We start from the raw sequence: 21,622 nt of genomic DNA, 5'->3' as shown, positions 1-21,622 counted from the left end.
TTGAAAAACAGATGAAAATATATACAATGAGAGATGGTAAATACATTGTTCGCATGGATAGAACTACACCGCTATGGGATGTTATGAAAACAGAGTGTGGTAGAATTTACGAAAAAGTGACAGTTAACCTTAAATTTCCAAACACTATTTTTTGATTGTATTTTGTTATTTATATATTTATATATATAAATATATTTATATATGTATATTTATGTATGTATATTTATGTATGTATATTTATATATGTATATTTATATATGTATATTTATATATGTATATTTATATATGTATATTTATATATGTATATTTATATATGTATATTTATATATGTATATTTATATATGTATATTTATATATGTATATTTATATATGTATATTTATATATGTATATTTATATATGTATATTTATATATGTATATTTATATATGTATATTTATATATGTATATTTATATATGTATATTTATATATGTATATATTTATATATGTATATATTTATATATGTATATATGTATGTATTTATATATGTATGTATTTATATATGTATGTATTTATATATGTATATTTATTTAAAAAAATTAAAAATAATATAATTAAAATTTATTTATATTTTAAATTTCATACTGATCTTCGATTCCAATTTGTGAATTGATATCATTAACAATTGAATTTCGGTGCACCCCTATGAGAGCGCTGGCGACCGAAACACCACTAGTAAGATTGTGTATTAGAAACTGCTTCATGCTGTGTTGAGTAAGCTTCGATGTCTTTGTAGGATAGCTTTCTGAGAGCGAAACAAGATAGTGTTGAAAAAAAAATTTTGAAAATCTGAGAGATTGTGCAAGAGCCAACGACCAAAACACTACCAGTAAGATACAGCAGTAGTAGCTGCTTCATGCTGCATTGAGTATTGTTGAATAATTTGAAGTAGTGGTTTTTGAAATCAGCACCCCTATGAGAGCGCTGGCGACCGAAACACCACTAGTAAGATTATGTATTAGAAACTGCTTCATGCTGTGTTGAGTAAGCTTCGATATCTTTATCAGACCACCTTTAAATTAACCACTCACATTCTCACTGTGGTCCATCTAAAATTTGTAAACTTTATGACATAAAATTATATTATATGCAGGATCCCACCTATTACTTAATCTTTTTGGAATAAATGTTTTATAATATTTATCGATTGATTGTAATTTTTTGTATAAAAAAAAGTTTTTTATTTATATTAAAAATATATTCGGTTAATGATATTATCTTATAATTTGTAAATAAATCTAGTAATAAAATAACTTTAATAGTTGGTGTCACTTTTTCGAAAATTCTGGTTTTTTCTGAAAATATATACAATGAGAGATGGTAAATACATTGTTCGCATGGATAGAACTACACCGCTATGGGATGTTATGAAAACATTGTGGGAGTGCAAATATTTCGAACCTATTTCTTATGGAGAACTTTTCACATATACGACTGACTTATATAAACAGAACCTTGCACCATTTAAAGATTTGACATATGCTCCAAAGTATTGTGTACAACTGAAGAAGAAAGCAGAGTCAAAAGAAGTAAATAAAAATAAGTGCAAGTTCATTCCTGAGCACGTTTTCTTTGCTGACTTTGAGTGCAGTACCGATGGCTTTCATAAAGCTTTTAACATCTGTTACGACAGTGAAGATGGTTCAGTGAGTGAAAGCATTTGGGGTCAGAACTGTGCAACAGAATTTTTGGAACGACTTCCTGACAAGAGTTTAATATATTTCCATAACCTCAGCTATGATATAAACTTCATCTTAAGACACATGACAGAAGTGAAAGGAACTCCATCATTAAAGGTTCACGAACAATGCAAATAACTGGCTTATATAAAGGAAGGGCAATTATTATAAAAGACTCTTACAGTGTTATAAATAAGAAGCTTAAACTATTTCCTGCTATGTTTAACTTACAAACAGGACCGAAAGAAGTATTTCCATATAACTACTACAGCAGTGTTTTGTTAGCAAATGACAACAGAACTGGTGTCATTTCTGAAGCATGTAAGTTTATCCAGGATGCAGATACATTTATGAAAAACATAGATTCCATCAAAGGTTGCAGAATAGATGAAAACCACTTCGACTTAGAAAAATATAGCACATTTTATTGCAAACAAAATGTAAGAATTTTAAGAGAAGGTTTTGTAAAGTTCCGCAATGACTTATTGAAAGAATTTGATTTAAACGTTTATGACTACGTTAGTATTTGTTCAATTGCTAACAAATTATTTGAGAACAGAGTGTACTTCCCGAATGGAAATTTATATGACCTCTCAAATAAACCAAGAGAATTTATTTCGAGATGCATTCAAGGTGGAAGATGTATGTTGTCAGATAACATGAAACAAAAGAGCGAAAAGAAACTCATTGCTGACTTCGACGCTGTTTCATTATACCCTTCAGCAATTGCAAGACTCTATACTTTAGAAGGTATACCGAAAGTATTGAAGGATGAGATGCTAAGCACAGAGTATCTCATGAGACATTTATTCGATGACGACCAAAAGGAACCCATTGGTGAAAAGTTTATGTCTGGTTTCTTTGTTCTCATTAAGATAACAGAGATTGGAATACATAGACACTTTCCTTTAATAGTTTGTGACCCTGAACTAAATCCAGAACTTAACGTTCCCAGAAGTTCAAACACTTGCTGTTTAATGTATGTTGACCATATAACATTACAAGACCTCATAAAATATCAAGGTGTCAAATGTGATGTGTTGCAAGGATACTATTACGATGGAAACAGAGATTTAGAATAAGAGATGAAGTAAAGAAGTTGTTTGAGTTAAGGTTAAAGTATAAGAAAGAAGGAAATCCTTTGCAAGAAAATATAAAGCTCATTCTGAACAGCATTTATGGCAAAACTATTCTATCTCCTATTGAGTCAAAAATAACCATAGTAGATGACAAAGATGCTATAAGATATGTCATCAGAAACTACAACCATATAGTGAAGTTCGAAGGTTTGGATGGTTCAGATAAAACTATTTTCAAGCTAACGAAAAGCATTTGCAGACACTTTAACTTCTGTCCACTTGGTGTTAACATTCTGTCTATGTCGAAGAGAATAATGTGTGAAGTATTCTGTACTGCTGAAGATATGGGTTTGTATATAGCCTATAGCGATACAGATTCGATGCACCTGTATAATGAAGACATACCAAAACTCGCTGAAGAGTTTGAGAAACGTTATGGAAGAGTTCTCATTGGTAAAAACCTTGGTCAATTCATTCTGACTTCGCAGAAATAACACCTGGAAACAAAGTTTAGCATACAAGTCAATATTTTGTGGAAAAAAGACTTACAATAGACTTACTCACGAACGATTTAAATGAAGTTGCATTTCACTGCAGAATGAAAGGCTGAAGCAAGATTGTTATTGCTTTAACCGCTAATGAAATTGTTCCTGACTCTGTTCAGTGTTTCTATGATGAAGATAAAGGTTTAATGGTTCCGCAAGGAAAATTTGACAAAGACTCTGAGTTCAGTGTTATAAGTTATATAAAGCACTTATGACGGTCAAGAGATTGGATTTGACTTATGTAAGTCTTCTAGTCCTTGCTTTGCTGAAAAGTTTAACTTCTCAATAACGACTAAAACAAGCTTTATTCGTAAGTTGAAGTTCTGAGGTCATTTATTTTTGTCAGCAATGAGGTCATGAATGAGTCATGAATGAGGTCATGAATGAGGTCATTTATTTTTGTCAGAAATGAGGTCATTCGTGATAAAAATAAAGCTAGCGTAGATTTTACAATACTGCGATGGTAGAGTTTAAGAGTTGCTTCAATGTAGAGACAGTCCTTATGGTCTGGAGGTAAAACACTGGGCATTATGGTCATGAGTGGAGAACATGTCTATCCAAAACTCACGATTGAAGCCAGTTAATTTATAGTATTTAGGATTTGGTAATGGTGAAGTTCTTGTATGACCAATGAACTCATTTTCAACTCCCTTACTTAAGTTTGAATATAATATAGCTTGCTTTCTATCCCAAATGCCAGGTGTTACAATCTTTGAAAATTCATTTTTCCTCGGAAGCATTGCATCAAATTGAAAACATTCTTGAAATCATCACTTGGTTCAGAGATTTGAAATCTTATACGTAATGGATTTTCTTTCTTTTTAGCTACTTCATTGAATGGTGAATATATAACAAACTGACAGTCATGTGTTCCATCTTCATTTTCATTAAATTCATAATGAAAGTCTATAAGTTGTGGCTGACTACCTTCTTCTTTCAGTTGTGCAAAAAACTCACGTAAAGGCTGTAAAGTTTGTACTTCAATGTTGAACTTTTTCTCGAACATTTCATTGAAGGAAATCATACATTCTTGTAAATTGTATCGTCTTTAAAGTATTTGTATATGTGAATGTTTTGGCGCTTAAAGACTGTTCGTCATTTTCTATCTCGACTTGAAGTATAAAGTCAACCTTTCTGAAAGCATGTGTTATATACATAGATGTTATGCCAATGTACTTCTCTTCATTTATGTTCACAATCCAGTCTGTTGGAAACTTAAACGTTACTCTGTTCCCCTTTATTTTGACGTCAGGGTTTTCACTACTGAACGCAACAGATAAAGGTATTTGTCTATACATTTAGTTCCAATAAAAATAAACCATTTACTCTTTCTTTGCTTCAGCTTCTTTAGCTTTTGCTTCAGCTTCTTCTCTAGCTTTCTTCGCCAGCAAACGTGGGTTCTTTTGTCTTCCAGCAGCTAATGCAGCAAGTTGTTTTTCACTAAGTTTTCTCTTTGGTCTCTCTGGCTTTTGTTCTTGTTTTTGTTCCTTCAGTTCGGATAAAATTTGCTCACGAATTTCTTTCTTCAATGCTTCAACATCTATGACCCCCTGGGTCTTGTCCGTAGGACTTGTCTGAGTCATTTGACTACAGATAAAAAACAAAATTAAAACTTTAACCGATGTAAAATGAGCTTGTCAAAATCAGAGCGAGAGTCTATTATATTAAATGACGCAAGAGGAATACAACATCCTTTCTATTACGTAAGTCAGAGTAAAGATGGTAAAATATACGTAAGAAAAAGAAAGGTTCCATTAGCGAATGCAGAGAGCGACAACATTAAGGTGTATGGCAAGGGTGAAGTCCACGAAGCCCATATAAAACCTTCTGTTCAAACTGAGCCACCAAAAGAACCAGAAGAAAAGAAGCCAGATGTTCTTTCAATAACGAACCAAGAGCTTATTGCAAAGTTCGTGAATTTCATTGAAAAGCAAACCGAGTCAAAGAACCCTGACCCACCAGTGAAAGAAGTTGAGACAAAAGAGAATGTACAGTTCATTGAAAATGTCAAGAAACAACTTCCACACGAATGCCAAGAAGAAAGTGAGAATAATGAAGTAAATAGATATTTTTATCCGAAGTAAATACATGCAGAACGAACAGTTAAACGAATTTACTCCAGCAGAGCATATTCATCAGATTCGTTCATATTTCGATATCATAGACAATGCAGTTCAAATTGGTGACACTAATAGAAAATATTCTGACGCAAAGATTCCATCACAACCTGGAACTGCTAAAGATAACACATGGGTAACATTCAATCTCTCACCTCCTGGTGAAAATATGTTGGACCTTTACAATACATTCATTACGTATAAAATGGAAGGTCAATTTATTGTAGATAAAGAAATTGGTTCAGGTTCCAATAAAACAAACCCACCAGGATTTTGGATTGGTTTCGATGACGCTTTCTATGCAGTTGCTGGATATCAAATCCTTGCAAATGGTCGTATCGTATATTCTCAAGACAACGCAAGAGAAGAAGCATATATAACTTCAAACTCACAAACTACCGAACAAATAAAGAAAGTAGATGTTTTCTCAAAGACTCGACATGAAGATGTATGGAGTCATTCGGGAACATGCAGAACAGGACAAATTGTTAGTGGTCCAATTACAGCAGGAAAATCATTTGATTTTAAGCTTCGTTTAAGAATTCCTGTTAGAAAGTTTTTACCATTAGAAGCTATAAGATTTATTCCTGCATTTGCTGGTAACATTCAGCTTAAAGTAAAGTTCAGTAGCGACGCCTTACAATGCACATCTATATCTGTAAATGATATCATTGCTTTCAATCCAACTCTTAAAGTTGCATTTGCTTCAGATTCAAATCCACCGACAAATAAATTTGTTCCATGGAATGAACCATTCACTATGATAACGAAGGCAGTAGAAGCTAGTGGAACAGTTACTATTACAACTGTAACCCAGCAACTATTTCGAACAAAGATGGATTTTAATGAATGTTTCATTCATCCAAAGTCATTCTCTTTAGACCCTAACATTTATACAGAACTTGTAGAACATTATACAAACGAGGCTTTATGTTTTCCTGTTAAAGTTATGGATTGGATTCCTATGGACGGTTCATTCTCAAAGAATACAGATAGTTCAAGTGCAACATTTACAGCAGCTTATACGCCTATTAATGTTAAAAGTATTTGGGCACTATTTAGAAAGAAAGACAACTATTATGTTAATTTTGAGAACCCTAAGTTTAAATATCTTCAGCTTTCCATGGAGCTTATGGAAATATGCCTGCAGAACCTGAAAAATCATATGGACCTGTATTTTATGAAATGGTTGCGAACGCTTGCAATACAAACAATGATATGATTGGATTTAATGAAGATGTTATGAGGTCATTGGTGGATGATGGTAGTGTGGAACATAAATGGGATAGCTATGACAACACACATTTCTTATGTGGTTTTCCAACTGAAGTGGACTTTTGCTTCCAGCAAGGTCAAACATCTACTGCTCCAATAACATACAAATTGTCTGTTAAAGGACCTATTGAACTAGCAACTGAAAATGTACCAAAGCCACTTATTGGATTTATGAGGGATTGTTGCTTTGCCATTCAGGTGCGTGCTAATGGCATCCCCATAATAAGATTAGATGACTATAACTTAGCTACGGACGACAGTGAGGAATAAAGGATGAACGTTTATTTTTAAAGCTTATAAATGAGTTCTTCATCAAGCTCTCGTGAACCTTCACCATCTATGAAACAAACTTTACCAAACGATTATGGAGCACCTATTGAATATTTCTTACGAGCTGCACAATGGCAAAGAGCAGTTTCACCAAGGTTAGGTGTTCCACCAGCTCCTGTCAAAAATAGCATTTGGTCAAGTCCTTATATAAAATATGGTCTCCCACTAGGTTTGCTAGCTACAGCAGGAGCATAATGATGTTGAAAAGAAATAAAGCAAATGTTGTAAATAATACTGAAGTAGCTGAAGTTAAACAAACTCCAACACCTTCACAAGCAAAACCTTCAATGACTCCTGAACCTATGGAAGTACAAACTCCTGTTCAAAAGTCAACTCCAAAACCGACTCCAACATTTAAACCAGAACCTACACCACAAATAAATCGTAAAACTCCTGCGTTTCCTTACTGAAAAAAATAACGTTATTTTTATTTAATATTAAAATTTTTATTTGATTGAAATGACGACTAAAGTCACTGAAGCAATGAAACAAAAGTTCTTGGTAGAATACATTAAATCAGGAACTATTCCAGAAGGTTTTTACATTCATACTATGAAGGATGGTAGAGTTCAGTTTAGAAAGATAAAGCAACCATTAGATAAAGAAGGAATTTTGAGAAAGATTAAACTTCATGAGGACAACATTGCTGAACTTAAGAAGAAGTTAGAAGAGTTGGAGAAAGCAGACGACAGTGAGTTATAAAGCAATGAATTCAACAGGTTAGAAATCGGGTTAGATCTCACCACTTCACCTAAATTTATTTTTGTGCTATGTTTTCATACGTGTGAGGGTGGTGATATCATTTATTTTTAAGTTTACTTTTTATTTTATTTTTTATTTTATTTGGATGTAATGACAGAACAAAAGCAACTCATACAAATCAAAACATATAACAAACATACATTTAAACATTTATTCTTCCTTCCTGAGCATAACATGTTCTTTCAAATACATCCGAGACCAGTTGACTTTTCATTGACTGTTTATAAAGATAGAAATAGTTATATCATTAAACCATACGATGACGAAGGTAAGTTATGTAAATTGTACGTTAAGAAGTTAGAGAAAGTTTATGGCTTCAAGTATGACTACAATAGGGTTAACACTGATGATGAAGATATTGAGGAAAATTTATGAGAACATTAGTGAAGTCGTTAGTGAGAACGATAGTGAGAACGTTTATTTTTTACATTAGTGAGTTCGTTAGTGAAGTGGTTGGCGGCTTTGTAAAGTGTCAAATTCACAAGTATTGGGTAAGGTGGAACGCAGTGCCGCCGTACCCAAGTTAACCATACTAACTTGAATCAATATTTGCGCCATATGAAATAAGAAGCTCTGTTATTTCTTTATTGTTTAATGTCATTGCATCTTGAAGAGGTGTTTGTTCCGTTTTGTTCTTTGCATTAATATCTGCACCATGTGAAGTTTTTTATTTAATGCAAAGAATAGCAATGAAGAGGTGTTAACCCATTTTTATCTCTGGCTTTAATATCTGCATTATGTCAAATAAGAAGCTCTGCTATTAATTTGTTATTTGTTACTGAATAATGAAGAGGTGTTAATTTATTTTCATCTTTTGAATTGATAACAGCACCATGTGAAATAAGAAATTTCGCTGTTTCGTAATTGCCCCTTGATGCTTAATGATGAGGCGTTAGTCCATCTTTATCTTTTGCATTAATATCTGCACCATGCTAAAGAAGAAGAGCTGCCATTTCTTTGCATTTATTTTCTTCGGATTTTTGAGATATTGAAAGTTCTCTTAAATCAAAAGTATAAAGCGGTTTTTCTTTGTACTCAATATTTGAAACATAATGAAGAGAAGTCATTTTGTTGTAATCAAGAGAATGTACAATATTATCAGCATATTTATTGAGCAACAATATTTGAAAAATAATGAAACTTTGAAGTCTTCTGTGTTGCATTTGATAAATAAAAATAAGGATTATTAGCAAAATACATGATAAAGTTTAAATATTAAACAAACAATTAACATGATGTCTGCTTCTTTTTCAAAAAGAAGAGACTCTTCTAAAGTTAACATTTGGAGTGAGTTTCATAACATGTGGGATATTGAAGTTCTTGTTAAGCATTGCACCAAACTTCTTTGTCTTGCATCTGGCGATAAACTTTTTTTCAGACAAAAGTTTTGGTAAAACAACTTTTTCACTAGCTATAGCATCTTCCTTGTTGATATTTAACATCTGGGATAACTTCAAAACAACTTGGAAAGCGGATGGTCTCTTAGCTGGATCTTGCATTAAGCAGTCATCAATTAAAGTACGCATTTCTCCGATGCAATAGTTCTTTAAGGTCATTTTTCCTTTTTTAACATCATGAACAAACTTGGCCTCACTCATGTAGTTAATTGGCATTTGGGATGTCATGATAACATGAGCTGTGATGGCGAAAGACCAGATATCAGCCTTCTTTCCATTATAGTTGCAGGTCTTGATAACCTCTGGAGCCATGTAGTTCATTGTTCCGCAGTATGTTTCAAGATTATTTGGATTCTCCTTGCATAAGCCAAAGTCAATGATCTTTGGATTAAAGTTGCCATCGAATACGATATTCTCTGACTTAATATCTCTATGTGCAATGCCTCTCTTATGAAGATATTCAAGACCTTCAGCAATTCTCTTTACAATTGCGATTTTTTCATCGTATGTAAAGAAAACGTTTTCTTGGATTAATTCAATAACATTTCCATTGCACAAATACTCCATAACAACCATGATCCATTCCGGTTCATAGAGAATTTCATAAATCTCAGGGAATGCTGGATGATGGATTCTAGAAATTATTCTAATTTCAGACTCTAGATATTGCATCATATCTTGTTCCATAACCTTTTTGCGGTTGAAAAGTTTGATGGCAACAAAGTTTCCTGTCTTTGTGTCTTGCGCTAAGGCAACAACTGCAAAAGCGCCATGTCCAATAGGCTTAATAAACTTATATTTGCTGGCGCAGTTAGGAAGTTGGAAATCTTGCATAATGACAACTTGATTCAAATTAAATAGTCTGAGCATGCATAGTTCTCAATTTTTCTGAATACGTTGAACTCTTACAAAAAGTTTCTAAAGAATCATTTTACATCTAACTTTACAACTTAAATCGAATTATATGTACATCAAACAAATACTAAGAATAAACAAAGAAAACCTCTTTATTTTTTGAGAGTAATCGAGCACGTTTTCCCAAGTGTACAGTCAAATTCCTTTCGTATAAATATTAATGTAAATATTAAGTATAATAAGTATTATATAAAATCCCTCTGATTTAATTTCAATGCACCCCTTAAAATTTCAAAGGTATTCAATCTTATAATTAATTACTATTTATTAGTGTTATATTTATAACTATGTTAAAAGCATATTTTTTTGAATTTAATTATTGATTTATCTATACTTAAAAATGTATTATATATGACCAGCAAACCAAGAAACTAATAGAGGTCAAATAAATAGCCATTTTTAACCTATCTCCCAAATAAAAATTGTGCGTGAATCAAGTATATGTATGGTTTTTCTTGACATATATAAATAATTAGTCCAATTAATGGATTTCTCAAGCATAAGTATTAACTTTTTGTGATTGTTTTCTGAAAATACAATAATTTGGTCATTGAAAACTCATTTTTGCAAACACATTTATCCCATATAAATATTTATAAAAAGTTGTATAGGTTTAACATAAAATGGACAAATATTAATACAATTTGAACCGACTTTTCTGATTTGATGAGATATCTACAATATAAAACGAATCATTAAGCATATTATATTAACATTAATCCAAATATGATTGTATGCAATTTATTCTATGGTAATCATTCAACATATAGGTAAATTAAATCGCCTGCGGTATTTTATACAAATATTGAATATTCTATGCTTCTTGTTGAAATGTATATATCCAATATGAATCTGTTCATACAAAATTAAAGATCAAGCTATGATCTGAATGATAAATCATATGCAAATGCGAATATAATTTAACTTTGATATTCAAAAATATTTTCAGTTTCAATGTTTCACCTTTTTTATCGATCAAATCTATGCTAACTTTAAGATTCAGTTGAAAATTCATAAAAAGCTGAAAAGATATTAATAGATAATTCAGGACTTATATAGAAAAGAAAATCTATCTAGAATAGTATATTCTCCAATGGAAATCAGATGAGTATTTTATTTTTGATTATATTGCATGAAATAATCAATTCTTGATAACCTGGTAGATAATAACCGAAATAACTTTAATTTTTTGGTACGTGAGAACAAAAAATTTCGAAAATCTTTTAAATTATAGTAACTGTCCGCATAAATCCATCACAATGGATAACATAATTGGAATTATGCAATAAAATAGTGCTGTCAGCAATATAAATTTTCTTGAGATAAATAAAATTGATGATAAACGCATTCGTAGTGTAATTCTAGAATAAAATTCCGATTGCGCAAGGTTTTGAAATTCAATAATTTATAAATTGAGAAGGTGGGAAATTTGTTGAAAGAAAAAGGAAAAAAAAATAGAAATGTTCGGCATTTTAGAATATCTTATTTGGGATTGTATATAGGAAATAACAAAGCTAATTAAACAAAACAATCGCAACTTTTAAGGAATTCGAATCGTAAAATTAAACAAATATCAATAAATGAGTAATAAAACAATATCAAAGAACTAAGAAACCACTAGGAATATCTCCAACTATTGGCAGTAGTGGCTGAATTTCTTCGACAATATCATCTAAAAATGAAGGCTCTGTGTGCTCTTCTTCACAGCTACTATCATTAATTTCAAATAATGGTAAAGACTGTGATAAATTATTGATCTTAATAAATGGTCTGAGCTGGAATGGGAATGTATTTTTTAAAGTACAAGATGAATGAATATAATTCTGTCGATTCTGCTCTCCTATTTGGATTATCTGTAATTGAGCATATTTTCTGGAAGTGATAACTCTGAAGGCACAATTACAATTTCGGCAAACGAGGTCATAGCAAGAGTCTATGTTGGAAAGAACGCCAACTTGACTTGGGGAACTAATTTCAATGCCTTGTGGTCGAATATAATAGTGTTGTTCATTCAAATCAAAGCATTTGGAAACGCGATCATAGGAATTACGATGACACTTGCAGTCATGCTTCTTGTGGACACGTAGGCATATGCTTTCGCAATCGCATGTGATATATTTATGAGAGTGGACACTATTGGCTAAACTCATTTTTTCTAAATAATTTTTTTTAATAAAAAATGAGTTTAGAGACTAAAAATTACCACAGACTATTTCAATATAAGCTCCATTTTTAAACAGTTTTTAAAAATCGAGCATTAAAAAGTGTGATGAGACTTATAAATTACATCAAAAGTAAACTTGTAAAGATATCATTTAGTATTGCAAGAATATTTAAACTTGGTCATTCATTTTGTGTGGATATTCAAACATTTTATTAATTGAATACTCATCGTTGATGGTATAGCTGAGTTAAAATATTCAAGTTAGTATATTGATCAACTTTTAACAATAAACACTGTTAACAAAAAATTCGAACAAAACAAAAAAGAGAAGATTATATCTGTATATATATATTTACTGTAGATGACTACAATTTTTGTTAACTTTTAAAAGATTAACAAAAAATTCACAAATTGAAAGTGAACTATGATGTTGTTTTGAATAATCTAATTAAATAAATAGCTTTTATGATCATACTATCTTTTTCGTTTTCATCAAACCGCAAAATTTATTTTGTTAAGTAATAAGTTGCTTATTATTAGCATATATATCTATTTCGATAAAATTGTTCGAGATCGATCATGAGTCCTTATTTGAATGTTTGCACGTTTAACACAATCTATAATTATTTATCAATTAACTATTTGGCCGTTCTTTATCTAGTTTTTTATTTAATTTTTTAAATTCTTCTAAACGTTACAGATTGAATACCTTTCAATCATTTGATAACAGTTCTTCTATTGATCTTCGTAATTCTAAATTTCCCTTAGACCACACGTTTGTATAAATGTTCCTTACGAAAGCATAAAATCGTAAATTATTTGAGAAATTATTCTTGCATTTACGATTTATTGTACGAATTATTTTTTGTTTACACTAATATTATATTTACTTCTAATTAACATGTTCTCAATCATTTCTGTTATAGACCGAAAATAGATTTTTTCGGTTTTCTCTTCAAATAATTGAAAGAATGATACTATTATAGGTTTATTATATTATATAGCATATAATCATGCTATAGCCGAAAATTATAAGTTTTGAGAAGATTGAATATAACACAAATAAATTTGAATGTAAGTTAAATTGCTTGTTGTTTTTAATAGCTATTTAATGAGAAATCCAATATTGCAAAATTCAAATTGAATGATTGAAAGAACAGAAAAAGTCATTCTTTTCAATTTCGAATATGTTTCATTGTATTTATAATTATATGGCAAATAAGATATTTAAACTTGATTTTTGAAGGAAAATTCACAAAATTGAATAAATTCAAATAATTTTTATTCAAAAATAAACTAGTTATTTGAGTTTAATACTAATTATCTATTCAAACTACAAAGTTTGTAATTTAAAATATTTTGTGAGATCAGATTGAATTAATTCAAGGTTCTTTTCAATTAATATTAATGACCATATTACGCATTTTCGAACATTCTAAACCAAATATATAAAAATGGGAGACGAATGTTAAATTTGCTAGACATGGGGGAGTTGTCTGCAAAGTTTGAGCTCTTATCTCTAACAAAAAATTAATTTTTAAAAAAATGACCGAATACGTTTCACAGCGAGAAAAAAATAAAAGGCAAGATAGAATTTTCTAGACATAAAGAAGTTGTTTACCGAGTTTTAGCTCTTATCTCTAACAAAAAATTAATTTTTAAAAAAATGACCGAATACGTTTCGCAGCGAGAAAAAAATAAAAGGCAAGATAGAATTTTCTAGACATAAAGAAGTTGTTTACCGAGTTTTAGCTCTTATCTCTAACAAAAAATTAATTTTTAAAAAAATGACCGAATACGTTTCGCAGCGAGAAAAAAATAAAAGGCAAGATAGAATTTTCTAGACATAAAGAAGTTGTTTACCGAGTTTTAGCTCTTATCTCTAACAAAAAATTAATTTTTAAAAAAATGACCGAATACGTTTCGCAGCGAGAAAAAAATAAAAGGCAAGATAGAATTTTCTAGACATAAAGAAGTTGTCTACCAAGTGTCAGCTGTTACTTCTTCTCAATACTGATATAAAATAAAAATCTTTATTATTTATTTAACCTTTATTGTTTCATTAAACTTCATTTATTTTATATTATAGTTTTATTCTTTTAGCTACTTGTAAAATAATCTAATTTTATATCATCATTTTACCGGATTATTCTTCAGTACATCGATTGTGTATCTAAAATAATATCATTATCCTTATTCTGTTTTTTCCAAAATTCTTTTAAATATCTTTTTTGGTTAGATTACTTTATACTTTTTACTTTTATTTTTTAATTTCAAAAAAAATTTGGTGATTGTTCTATTCTGTTACAATGTGCATTATCATATTCTAATGAATTATTCATTACATACATTTAAAAAAACTTGTTAAAAATGAAATTAAAAAATTATGTTTATTATTACGCTGTGAATGTGTCAACAGCGGTCATGCCTGTATCTGTATCCCATATTTGCCACAACCTTTCTGTATCTGCATTTGTGTATTTCGGTTTCAGCTGATACATTTGATTTGGCGTGTAATTTGTTCCAGTTAATGGATTAATTGGGAGATCTTCATGCGGTGTGTTATTATTGTACTCCCAAATAAAGGCAGGAATAGCCTGAATGCTTTGGCAGCGCTCCAATGTCGGCCGGAATCTCTCAATCTTCCCATTTTGGTAGGGAGAATGAGAGTCTGTATGCCGCCATTGGACGCCCCAAAGATCAAGTAGATCTTGAAAGGCGCCCCTATTTTCTGAACCGTTGTCGGTCCAGAAACAATAAGGGGCGCCAAATTCAATGAAGGCGGAAGCCGCAACGTTCGCTGTCGTCGCTGCCAGCATATCTGGTATTTGTATACACGCTAGGACTTTGCGGCTAAAATCGTCGATTATGCCATAAATATACTGGCCACGAACACCCCTAAAATAATGAACATCTGCGTGCCAGATAAGATTGGGTGAAAGCGCCCAATATCTTACTGCTGTTTCTGGCCCGGCATGCTCTAATCGCGTCTTGGTGAAATGATTTTCTTTGAAGTATCTGCATACTTCTCTATAAGATACATCAATTTGTTGTAATTTCAAACGTTTCCATTGTTTTGTTTGACCACAGGGAAAGGCCCAGTGGTCATGTATCACAGCAAGAGCTTTGATTTGGTCGTAGGGATTGACCCTATGACCTTTCTTGCCTTTAGGCAATGGGATATTCTGTAAGCTAAATTGATTTTGTAAAAAAGATTTTGAAACATCTAAATATTTGAAATCATTTGATTGAAGGGTTGGGGCGATGGGAACATGGGTGCAAGCTTCTTCCCATGTCATTTTACCTTCTTCAATCCGATTGGAAATACCAATTAGGTAAATTCGATCGACATACCCTTTGTAAGGATTCATTCTAATGAAGTACGTTAACAATCAAAATATTCTATAAGTGTCTAGTATGGAATTCAAAAGAATAAAGAAAATGGTAAGGTAAATAAACGTATTATGAAATAATTTATAATTAAAATGAAAAAAAGAAAAAATAATAAGTAAAATGACTGGAAATGAAAATGAAAATCAGTGTACAGTTTTATTTTTTTCTCGCTGTGAAACGTATTCGGTCATTTTTTTAAAAATTAATTTTTTGTTAGAGATAAGAGCTAAAACTCGGTAAACAACTTCTTTATGTCTAGAAAATTCTATCTTGCCTTTTATTTTTTTCTCGCTGTGAAACGTATTCGGTCATTTTTTTAAAAATTAATTTTTTGTTAGAGATAAGAGCTCAAACTTTGCAGACAACTCCCCCATGTCTAGCAAATTTAACATTCGTCTCCCATTTTTATATATTTGGTTTAGAATGTTCGAAAATGCGTAATATGGTCATTAATATTAATTGAAAAGAACCTTGAATTAATTCAATCTGATCTCACAAAATATTTTAAATTACAAACTTTGTAGTTTGAATAGATAATTAGTATTAAACTCAAATAACTAGTTTATTTTTGAATAAAAATTATTTGAATTTATTCAATTTTGTGAATTTTCCTTCAAAAATCAAGTTTAAATATCTTATTTGCCATATAATTATAAATACAATGAAACATATTCGAAATTGAAAAGAATGACTTTTTCTGTTCTTTCAATCATTCAATTTGAATTTTGCAATATTGGATTTCTCATTAAATAGCTATTAAAAACAACAAGCAATTTAACTTACATTCAAATTTATTTGTGTTATATTCAATCTTCTCAAAACTTATAATTTTCGGCTATAGCATGATTATATGCTATATAATATAATAAACCTATAATAGTATCATTCTTTCAATTATTTGAAGAGAAAACCGAAAAAATCTATTTTCGGTCTATAACAGTTCTCAATCATTTCAAAAAACTTCGATAACAGATTATAACCATATCGCATAGCTATTTGATATATGAAAACTCAATGCATCTATATTGCTATAACATTTCTCAAATTGATTATGTTCATTAATCAGATGTCCAATGGCATTTTGAAAATACTTAAGTTTTAAAACCTTACGTTATCAATTAAATTCAATGAGTGTATTGTGGATGAAAAATCAGCTTCAGTAAGATTGTAATATTCATACGAAAAACATTTAATGTTATTAGTTTGGTGAATATTAGCGTGGGTCAAATACGCAAGAATGCAATATGATTCCAAAATGCCCTGAAGCTATAACAATTTCTAATAATATTAAGTTATTGCTCCATTAAAAAATTAATAATGAAAAGATAAGACCTAAAAGCAGTGGAAGTTTAAAGAGACATATGTTATTTCAATACTCTGAAATGGCAGCTTAATTTATTAACATTCTTCATCATTCAAAAAATATACTTTCACACTATGATAAAAAACCTTGGAAATCATTGATTTCAAATCAAATCTAATTGAAACAAAGCCAACCTTCTTATAAATATTTTCTCTTTTGAAAAAAATTTAGTGAAAAAGTATTCAATTTTCATTGCTTCTTTCATTTTTGAAATTTGGACAGTTTTTCTCCTAAGTCTCAAGTTAAGCTTCTTATGATCTATTCTATCTATACCATAAACATGAGTCCTTTTCTCAGGCTAGAAATGGTGACAGCACACTTTTTTTTCCCTTGAAAAAAAAATTTTTTTTATTTCAAAAATGGATCCATTGGTTTTTATTCTCTTATTATATTTCTTTTTATTCGTTTTCGTTATCTATGTGCTGATATTTGGTAACAACTACTTACATAGGAATGGCTGCATCGGTGGATGCTTTAGATGTTTAACAATAAGAGTTCCCAACTTCATTCAAGAGTTAGTTAGAGCGTTACTTCCAAAAAGAATGAAAAACATGGAATATGAAGATTGCCTTGGAACTCAAGGACCTTTTAGAAGTTCAATTTTATTATTTTTCATCATGGTATACAGCTATTTTGCAGGAACATATTACAATTACTGCTTAAATGACGCAAAATATATCTATAAGGATCAATTATCCTTCCATTACAAAATAATTTATGGTGTTTTACCAATTCCATGGATCTTTGCTTTAATATTACACTTTGCAAATCCAGGTGTAATCACTGCTGATAATGTTGACGGATATTTGGAGCTTTATCCTTATGATAACGTTTTATATAAACCTCACGAATGTCCAACTTTAAAAATACCAGTTGTTCCACGATCTAGGTTTGATAGATATACAAATAGACGTATTGCGTATGTATTTACCCATTTTTTTCAAAAATAATTTTATTTGAAATTTTATTTTTGAAAAATTGGGATTTTAAATGATAAACTAACACACAGAAAATACGATCATTACTGTCCTTGGGTCATGGCACCTATCGGCGAAAGAACACAACGTTTCTTTTTGGGATTTTTAATTTCAACGACATTTACATCGGCAGTTTATTCATATTCATATTTCAGATATCTTAAATACCATTATAACGAGCTTGTTAGCATAAAATACATAAAACTTACAGATAAATTTTCAGAAAATCTCAGTATTATTGTAAGAGCAATGATCATGCACTACAAAATGGTATCAGGAACAGGATTAGCAATGTTTCTCGTGTTTTTGATGCTTCTTTTCTTTACAATTCAGCAAATGTATTACATTTCAAAGAATGTTACACAAATTGAACTTGATAAGTACGAGTATGAAGATAGAAGAAGGAAACAACAAGTTTACGATCCAGTTATTAATATTTACGATAATGGTGTTTTCTGGAACTGGATGGAGTGTCTTTTCCCACCTAGCCCACATAATAAAGCCGACTGATTACATTTATTTAACTTACTTTAATATTTAATTTGTAATTTTGATATAAAAAATAATAATTTTAATAAATTTTGATTTCCTATTTCAGATTCTTATCGTTACCTTCAAGGCAGTATCATGAGGATTATATGAATGAATTTGCAAATTTCGATAATTTGGGGTTCAGAAATTTATGGTAGTTGATTTATGTTAACACTCGCTTCGAATAGTCCTTATCATAAACATGAATAATTTGATATTGATGAAGGCGTAATTAAGAGAAAGGAAATGAAATGTCATTTGATGGAACCAGCATTGATAACACAGTTCCAATGCTTATTTTTAGCAACTAAAAGGGATTTATTAACAAACAAAAATATTTACTAACAAAAAATAAAAATAACATATCAATTTCTTATGGTTCAACAAGATAAGTAAACATCTTGCCTCCTTTGACATCAATTTCACCTCTTTCTTTGATATCAAAGTTTTGTCCATAAATTAGTTCATAGACTGGGCGTGAAATATGAACTTTCATTGGAACACCTTTGTTTTTCATTTCGTGAGCAATGTTAATAGCCGGACCTAAGATTTCAAAAGTTGGTTTCTCTGTTCCAATAACGCCAGCAACAATTGGACCGCCGGTGTTAATACCAACCCTGATTCTGAGTTTCTCGTTTTCTCTTTCATCAATTTCTTCAAGTTTCTTGATGACTTTGCAACCGAAGTCAACAACTTCTTTTGCATGTACAGCTGGTTGGTTTATTTCATCAAAGATACCTCCAGCTGCCATATAGCAATCACCAATGCATTTGATCTTTGTCATTGTATGATGTGCATTAGTAATTGCATCAAATTCTTTGAACATAATGTTGAGCATCCTCATTACATATTGAGCATCATGAGAACCACACCATGGTGTGAATTCTACAACATCCAAGAACAAAACCGTAACTGATTGAACTGCGAAAGAAATGTTCTTTTCTCCTGCTTGAACACGAGCAACTAACATTGGTGGCAAAATACTTGCCAACATTGCATCTGATTTCTTCTTTTCGTCTTCGATCAATTTCTCATGCATAACAATTTGTGTCTGATTTGTTCCAGAGTAGATTCTTCTTCCTGCAACAGATTGTGAAGAAAAGTCTAAATAAACCTTTTCTCCATTAGATTTTGTATAAATGACAGAACCCTTTGATAAAACAACCTTTTCAAGTTTCTCAGATGATGTGAATTTTCCATCCAAGAAAAATTTCTTAACATCTGTATTTTGTATTTCTTCTTGTTTGATTCCAAACATTTCTTCGAATGCTGTGTTGACACCAATTACTGTATTATTCTCTTCTCTGCAGACAATGATGATGTCATCAATTTTATTAACAACATCATTATGGAACTTTTGTGTTCTTTCTACTTGCTCATCAACAGCGTTTTCGTAGTTTCCACTTAATACTTCCATGATTCTTGAATTTGACATTAATATTGATGTTTGACATTTCAGCAAGCAGTTCATGGTGAACTTCAGAAGAACTTCTTCCTTTCTTGTTAATCTGATGATATTTAATGTGAATATTGCTGCAATGACCATGAAAATGAAACAATATTCAATAAGTGGAGTGGATTCTGCTTTAACTGTTGATGTAATTGTTGGAACAAGAATTTGACCAGCTCTATAGAAGAAGGCTTCATATAATTCAACAGCTCCAATTTGCCATGTATATGTGATGCCATCTCCTTTTGGAAGAACAAAAACTGGGTTCTCTGCAGTCATCAATCCATAGAATCTTCTCATCAGCATATTTGCCATGTAAAACTGTTCTGGAGCTGAGAAACAATGAGCACTCTTAGGAATAATTTTTGGTGGTTCTAAAGGATTTGGACATTCGATAATTACAGAAGCTTTATCAACTGTTTCCTTCATTCCTTCAAATGGATATTCATTGCTTCCTTCACCACCTAATCTAAGTAACTGGAGGTATTTTCCAACAATTGGAAGACTTGTTCCGATTTCTTCTAATGATTCAGTTTCATTAACAACAATATTGCTAAACGATTCATCATAATGCTCCCAAACTAAATCGAAGATGTTTGACATGATCTTAAATGTATGTGCAATGCTGCCGTACAAATAGTTGATGTGGTAGCAGTTATTGACAACTTCTGTTGATGCATCGAGATAAGATTGAATTGTTAAATAGTATCCAGCAGTTAGAGCAACCATAATGAACATAAAGTTGAAGAAATTGTACATTTCAACAGAAGCTTTTGATTGTTCATCATTTATAGAAGAGAATAATTTGATGATACTTTCTTCTTGTCTGTTGTGTTCAATTTCTGCAATGCTTCCTAATGATTGTGTTGTTGCTGTTGCTTCTCTTTGTAACTTTGTAAATGAATAAGAAATATTGGAAATGACTGTCTTTGGTAAGCTTGATAATAAGTCATAGATAGCTATTTTGTTGCTTCTTAATTTCCTGATTTGGATATTATAAATAACAATGTAAATAATCAAGGCGACAACGATTATAACTATTCTGAGGTAAAACATTATGTCTTCGTTTCTTTTATCAACATCTTTGATATATTGAACGATCAATTCAACAGTTTGTGTTAAATGCTCTGTTGTTTCAATGTTATTATTCTTAGCTGTTAATGAGTCTAAGCTTTTAGGAACATTATTATCATATTTTGATAATCCAATTACTTTTGATATATGATTTGTTACCATGTAAGAAATCTGTACTAAATTAGATGTTGTTACTTCAACATCGGTTTTATTCAGATAAAATCTCAAAGTAATTGAAGCAGAAAACAGTAAATCTCTAACTTGTTCTATGTGTTTGTTTCCATTTGCAAAGTGTCTTAATGGAGTGATCAGTGAGTTTGCACTATCAACTTGTGTAATCAAGTATGCTAAGATACCTTTTGTGTTTTTGCTTCCACCAAAGGCAGTCATTGGGAAATTATCATTTAATTCAATCTTTGTCATGCACTTTGTTCCTGGAATAAGAGGATCATCTATTTCTTGCATCAAGAATTTGGTTAATAATGGTGGTAACATGTTTATTAGGTTCCTCATATAGGAAACTCCATACATATA

The 21,622-nt window shown here is 30.8% G+C and overlaps 7 protein-coding genes and 4 pseudogenes across 11 annotated transcripts, besides 4 other annotated features; 5 read left to right on the top strand and 6 right to left on the bottom strand.

The window, feature by feature from the left end:
• Positions 1-8,293: part of a mobile genetic element that runs on past the window's edge.
• TVAGG3_0685090 lies at positions 1,348-3,629 on the top strand (annotated as a pseudogene). Its single transcript has one exon. A coding segment is annotated over exon 1 (2,282 nt).
• TVAGG3_0685080 lies at positions 3,791-4,638 on the bottom strand (annotated as a pseudogene). The gene has a single exon. A coding segment is annotated over exon 1 (848 nt).
• Positions 4,663-4,923, bottom strand: TVAGG3_0685070 (uncharacterized protein; the record flags this gene model as incomplete). The annotated part of the gene is made up of 1 exon (XM_001306953.1): positions 4,663-4,923. The coding sequence occupies one exon, from the start codon at positions 4,921-4,923 to the stop codon at positions 4,663-4,665; it is 261 nt and encodes an 86-aa protein (XP_001306954.1).
• TVAGG3_0685060 (uncharacterized protein) lies at positions 4,969-5,398 on the top strand (the record flags this gene model as incomplete). The annotated part of the gene is made up of 1 exon (XM_051242816.1): positions 4,969-5,398. A coding segment is annotated over one exon (430 nt), but the record flags the coding sequence as incomplete, so codon positions are not given.
• On the top strand, positions 5,429-7,002 carry TVAGG3_0685050 (annotated as a pseudogene). The gene has a single exon. A coding segment is annotated over exon 1 (1,574 nt).
• Positions 7,033-7,469, top strand: TVAGG3_0685040 (annotated as a pseudogene). Its single transcript has one exon. A coding segment is annotated over exon 1 (437 nt).
• A 463-nt stretch (positions 8,294-8,756) lies between the features above and the next one.
• Positions 8,757-8,987, bottom strand: TVAGG3_0685020 (uncharacterized protein; the record flags this gene model as incomplete). Its single annotated transcript, XM_001306949.1, has 1 exon — positions 8,757-8,987. One exon carries the CDS (start codon positions 8,985-8,987, stop codon positions 8,757-8,759), a length of 231 nt encoding a protein of 76 aa, XP_001306950.1.
• Positions 8,988-9,074: 87 nt separating this feature from the next.
• On the bottom strand, positions 9,075-10,055 carry TVAGG3_0685010 (protein serine/threonine kinase protein; the record flags this gene model as incomplete). The annotated part of the gene is made up of 1 exon (XM_001306948.2): positions 9,075-10,055. The coding sequence occupies one exon, from the start codon at positions 10,053-10,055 to the stop codon at positions 9,075-9,077; it is 981 nt and encodes a 326-aa protein (XP_001306949.2).
• Positions 10,056-11,583: 1,528 nt separating this feature from the next.
• TVAGG3_0685000 (uncharacterized protein) lies at positions 11,584-12,360 on the bottom strand (the record flags this gene model as incomplete). Its single annotated transcript, XM_001306947.1, has 1 exon — positions 11,735-12,286. The coding sequence occupies one exon, from the start codon at positions 12,284-12,286 to the stop codon at positions 11,735-11,737; it is 552 nt and encodes a 183-aa protein (XP_001306948.1).
• An 859-nt stretch (positions 12,361-13,219) lies between these two features.
• Positions 13,220-14,060: a mobile genetic element.
• A 639-nt stretch (positions 14,061-14,699) lies between these two features.
• Positions 14,700-15,671: a mobile genetic element.
• A 176-nt stretch (positions 15,672-15,847) lies between these two features.
• Positions 15,848-16,630: a mobile genetic element.
• A 797-nt stretch (positions 16,631-17,427) lies between these two features.
• Positions 17,428-18,612, top strand: TVAGG3_0684960 (cysteine S-palmitoyltransferase protein; the record flags this gene model as incomplete). The annotated part of the gene is made up of 1 exon (XM_001306946.1): positions 18,094-18,543. The coding sequence occupies one exon, from the start codon at positions 18,094-18,096 to the stop codon at positions 18,541-18,543; it is 450 nt and encodes a 149-aa protein (XP_001306947.1).
• A 325-nt stretch (positions 18,613-18,937) lies between these two features.
• Positions 18,938-21,619, bottom strand: TVAGG3_0684950 (guanylate cyclase protein; the record flags this gene model as incomplete). The annotated part of the gene is made up of 1 exon (XM_001306945.1): positions 18,938-21,619. The coding sequence occupies one exon, from the start codon at positions 21,617-21,619 to the stop codon at positions 18,938-18,940; it is 2,682 nt and encodes an 893-aa protein (XP_001306946.1).
• Between the last annotated feature and the right edge of the window lie 3 nt (positions 21,620-21,622).

Source organism: Trichomonas vaginalis, chromosome III, assembly GCF_026262505.1.
Source record: "Trichomonas vaginalis G3 chromosome III, whole genome shotgun sequence".
NCBI lineage: Eukaryota > Parabasalia > Trichomonadida > Trichomonadidae > Trichomonas > Trichomonas vaginalis.
Note: the sequence above shows the minus strand (reverse complement) of the source record. Positions and strands in the feature narration are given on the sequence as shown.